Consider the following 4002-nt stretch of genomic DNA (forward strand, 5'->3'; position numbering starts at 1 on the left):
AAATTTAATAAGTGTGATAGTAGAAAGAACATGAGAATAAGAAGTAGAGGAACTAATAAAAATAATTTAAAAATTATAATTCACAAAAATATTTACAGAAATTAATTAATATATTAGGAAGCAAAATGTGATGGGCAAGGCCATAGAAAGTTAAACGAAGTTGAATTGGTCTAGTGGTTAATTTATTAGCCAACTTAAATAAATGTTAGAAGTTTAAATCTCGTCTTGTACATACAATAATTTATTGGCCAATAATAATTTTAAAAAAAATTAGACATTGAATATATTTTTTTACATATACTATAAATAAATCTGAAGGTTCGATTTATTTGATTATATGTAAAATCGATATTTATATATTAATAATCTAATTATTTAATTTGTAATTCAAAAAATTTTAAAAATTATATTTTATGAAATTTGATCTCTTCATTTATATATTCTAAAATTTTAAAATTCACCTTTATTTTACAAATTTTATTATCACTCAAGTCTGATGACTTGATTTATTAATTATAATTAAAAAATTATACTTCATATTAAAAAAATACGCAAGCTAACTATTCTAATAGATAATATACAATTTTCATCGATTTCAAAAAATTAGCCAAAATTTAATCGAGGTTGATTTAAAATGGTCACAATTAAAAAAAAAATGAGTGAAAATAAAGAGTGTGAGTAGAAAATGGAGAACAGTTGAGAAAAATAGAAAGAGATAGCTAAATAAGTAGTAAATAATAACAGAAAAAGAAAAGTTGTCTTTGTGTATAAAGGAGAAGCAAACAAGTCTTATAAAGGCAAACAGTAAGCAGCTTTGATCAGAGATTAGAGAGGCTGAAAAGCCACCTTCACTTCTCTCTCTCTCTCTAAATTCAACATTCCACAACTAACAAACATTTAAAACTCTTTTTTCTTCTCACATTCTCTTTTCCTCATTCCTTTTCTTCCACAGCCCCAAAGAGAGAAGGAAAAAAAAAGACATCACAACTTCAATTCGTTTCTTTCTTTCTTTCAGAAAACACCACCTGCAAATGAGGCACCTGAAACCGCCGCCAACCACCGCCGCCGCCGCCGCCACCTCTCACTTAAAAATCCGTTCTTTTAGATGATGACACCACTTTCCTCCTCCGAAATCCTTCGTCTCTCCGCCGCGGTGATATTCACGCTCTCTCTACTGATCCCCACTTCCCATGCTCTCGGCTCCGGCGCTACCCTTGCCGTCACCGACGCCTCCGACACCGTCTGCGGCGTCGTCGCGGGGGAATCCACCCAACGCATTGAGTGCTCCCGCCTCGGTAGTCAGCTTGTCCCCGCCGTTCCCCCTAACATCTCATTCTCCACCGTCTCCGGCGGCGCCACCTTCTTCTGCGGCCTCAGGTCCGGCAACCGCACCTTGCTCTGTTGGAACACCATCACCACCACCAACGGAACCTTCACACCAAAGAGACTCTACAACAACGACACTGTTCTATTGGAGAATCTCGCCGTCGGAGAAACCCACGTTTGCGCCACCGTGGTCGGCGCCGGAACCGTTACGTGCTGGAGAACCAGCAAAACGTTCAAGTCCCCATCTAGGTCTCTTCAATTCTCTTCAATCTCATCTGGGTCAGGATTCTCTTGCGGGATTCTGAAGAACAGTTCTCAAGTTCGATGTTGGGGTGAAACGGTAATTTCAAGAGTGATTGAAAATGGGTTTAAGAACATGTCTATGTGGAGCATTGTCGCTGGTGGTTCACACGTTTGTGGGTTGAATTCAACTGGATTTCTGGTTTGCATAGGGGACAACGACAATTTTGGGCAACTTGATGTTCCAAAAAATGAAGCTTGGGAATTTGGTGAATTAGCACTTGGTGCTAGCCATGGATGTGCTTTGAGAAGGTTGAATGGAACTGGAAGCGTTGTTTGTTGGGGTGGTGATGGTAATTTCACATCGGAAGTAACAAAAGGTGTTTCCTTCGAGGTAATTGTTTCTGGGTCTAACTTCACTTGTGGATTAGTGACACGTAATCTTAGTGTTCTTTGTTGGGGTCCTGGTTGGCCTAATAATAATGGTTCAAGATTTGAACTTCCATTGCCTAGTGTTCTTCCGGGTCCTTGTGTTCAATCCTCTTGTGATAATTGTGGTCCATATCCTGATTCTCAATCTCTGTGTTCCGATTCTGATAGCAACATTTGCAAGCCTTGTTGGTCTCCAATTCAAGCTCCACCAGCGGCAACGGTTCCATCTTCGCTGCCGCCGGGGCCTGCTCCTCGGCAGAGGTCGCGGTCGAGGACATTGACTAGGGGTTTATTGGCATTTGCTATTGTTGGATCAGTTGGTGCTGTTGCTGGAATTTGCACAATTGTTTATTGTTTGTGGAATGGTGTTTGTTTTGGGAAGAAGAAAGTGCACAATTCTGTGCAGCCAACAATCACAAGAGGTAGTAGTACTTCAAGTGGTGTTTCCAACAATAGTAGGAACAATAGCAGGCCTCTTTCGAGGACTTCCACGATTATGCGACAAGGTTCGAGGATAATGCGCCGCCAGAGGAGTGGCACCTCATCCACAAAACACCCTGATAGGGCTGAGGAATTCGCCTTGGCCGAGCTAATAGCTGCAACGGACAATTTCTCGCCTGAGAACAAGATTGGGGCTGGAAGCTTTGGAGTTGTGTACAGGGGAAAGCTTGTGGACGGCCGTGAGGTGGCGATCAAGAGGGGCGAAACTGGCTCTAAATTGAAGAAGTTTCAAGAGAAAGAAAGCGCGTTTCAGTCCGAATTGTCCTTTTTGTCGCGGCTACACCACAAGCACTTGGTTAGGCTAGTTGGTTTCTGTGAGGAGAAAGAGGAGAGGCTCTTGGTTTATGATTACATGAAGAATGGTGCATTGTATGATCATTTGCACGCCAAGAACAATGTGGAGAAGAGTAGCAGTGTCTTGAATTCGTGGAAAATGAGGATCAAAATCGCCTTGGACGCCTCTCGGGGGATAGAATATCTCCACAATTATGCGGTTCCATCCATAATCCATAGAGATATCAAGTCTTCCAACATCCTCCTCGATGCAAATTGGACTGCTAGGGTATCCGATTTTGGATTGTCTTTGATGAGTCCAGAGCCAGACCGTGATCATCGGCCGATGAAGGCAGCTGGAACGGTTGGATATATTGATCCTGAGTACTATGGCCTAAATGTGATAACGGCAAAGAGTGATGTCTACGGCTTTGGAGTAGTTCTTTTAGAACTATTAACCGGAAAGCGAGCGATATTCAAGAATGGCGAAGATGGCGACACACCAATGAGTGTGGTGGACTTCGCCGTGCCTGCAATTTTGAGTGAGGAATTGGCGAAGATTTTGGACCCTAGGGTTGGACCACCAGATGCAAATGAAGCTGAGGCAGTGGAATTGATGGCAAAGATTGCAATGCTTTGTGTGAATTTGGAAGGAAAAGATAGACCAACCATTTCTGATATTGTTACCAATTTAGAGCGTGCATTGCTTCTTTGTGAAGGTTCTCATCATCATGATAGCAATTCGAGTGGTATAATCTCCATTGTCTCAGATTGAGATGAGAGTTTGTGTTCAAAGTTTCAAACCCCATTAATTAAAGAGACTAAAAGAGGAAGAAAAGCATATTGAATTCTTTTGTCAATTTTTCATTGATTCTTTTTGATAAATTATATGAATATAGTGTTCTGCTGTAAAAATTGTCCCTTGATTCTCAATGTATTAGTTAGCATTCTCATCTAGCATGCATGTGTAGCGTAGATTGTAGAATTTTTGCTATATTACTAATAACCAAACTAAAAATGGTTCATTTTCTGTATTTTTTTAATTTAATTTTAATACACGGTTAATGTGAAAAATAGTTTTACATATAAATTTAAATTCATAATGCTATATTAGTGAAAATAACTATATTTTACATTAGTAATATGAATGATCAAAATTACATAATGCTATATTAACGAAAATAATAGATGAGATAGATGACTATGTAAAATATTTTATATTATTAGTAT

At 39.4% G+C, this 4002-nt stretch overlaps 1 protein-coding gene across 1 annotated transcript; it reads left to right on the top strand.

Moving 5' to 3' along the window:
* Positions 1 to 790: 790 nt before the first annotated feature.
* LOC112715381 (putative serine/threonine-protein kinase-like protein CCR3) lies at positions 791 to 3687 on the top strand. The gene has a single exon (XM_025767134.3). It carries the CDS (start codon positions 1106 to 1108, stop codon positions 3545 to 3547), a length of 2442 nt encoding a protein of 813 aa, XP_025622919.1. The 5' UTR covers positions 791 to 1105; the 3' UTR covers positions 3548 to 3687.
* The last annotated feature ends 315 nt before the right edge of the window (positions 3688 to 4002 follow it).

This window comes from Arachis hypogaea, chromosome 10, assembly GCF_003086295.3.
Source record: "Arachis hypogaea cultivar Tifrunner chromosome 10, arahy.Tifrunner.gnm2.J5K5, whole genome shotgun sequence".
Taxonomy (NCBI): domain Eukaryota; kingdom Viridiplantae; phylum Streptophyta; class Magnoliopsida; order Fabales; family Fabaceae; genus Arachis; species Arachis hypogaea.

Coding starts and splice junctions, on each gene's coding strand:
- LOC112715381 (XM_025767134.3), top strand. CDS start 1,106: ATGATGACACCACTTTCCTCCTCCGAAATCCTTCGTCTCTCCGCCGCG.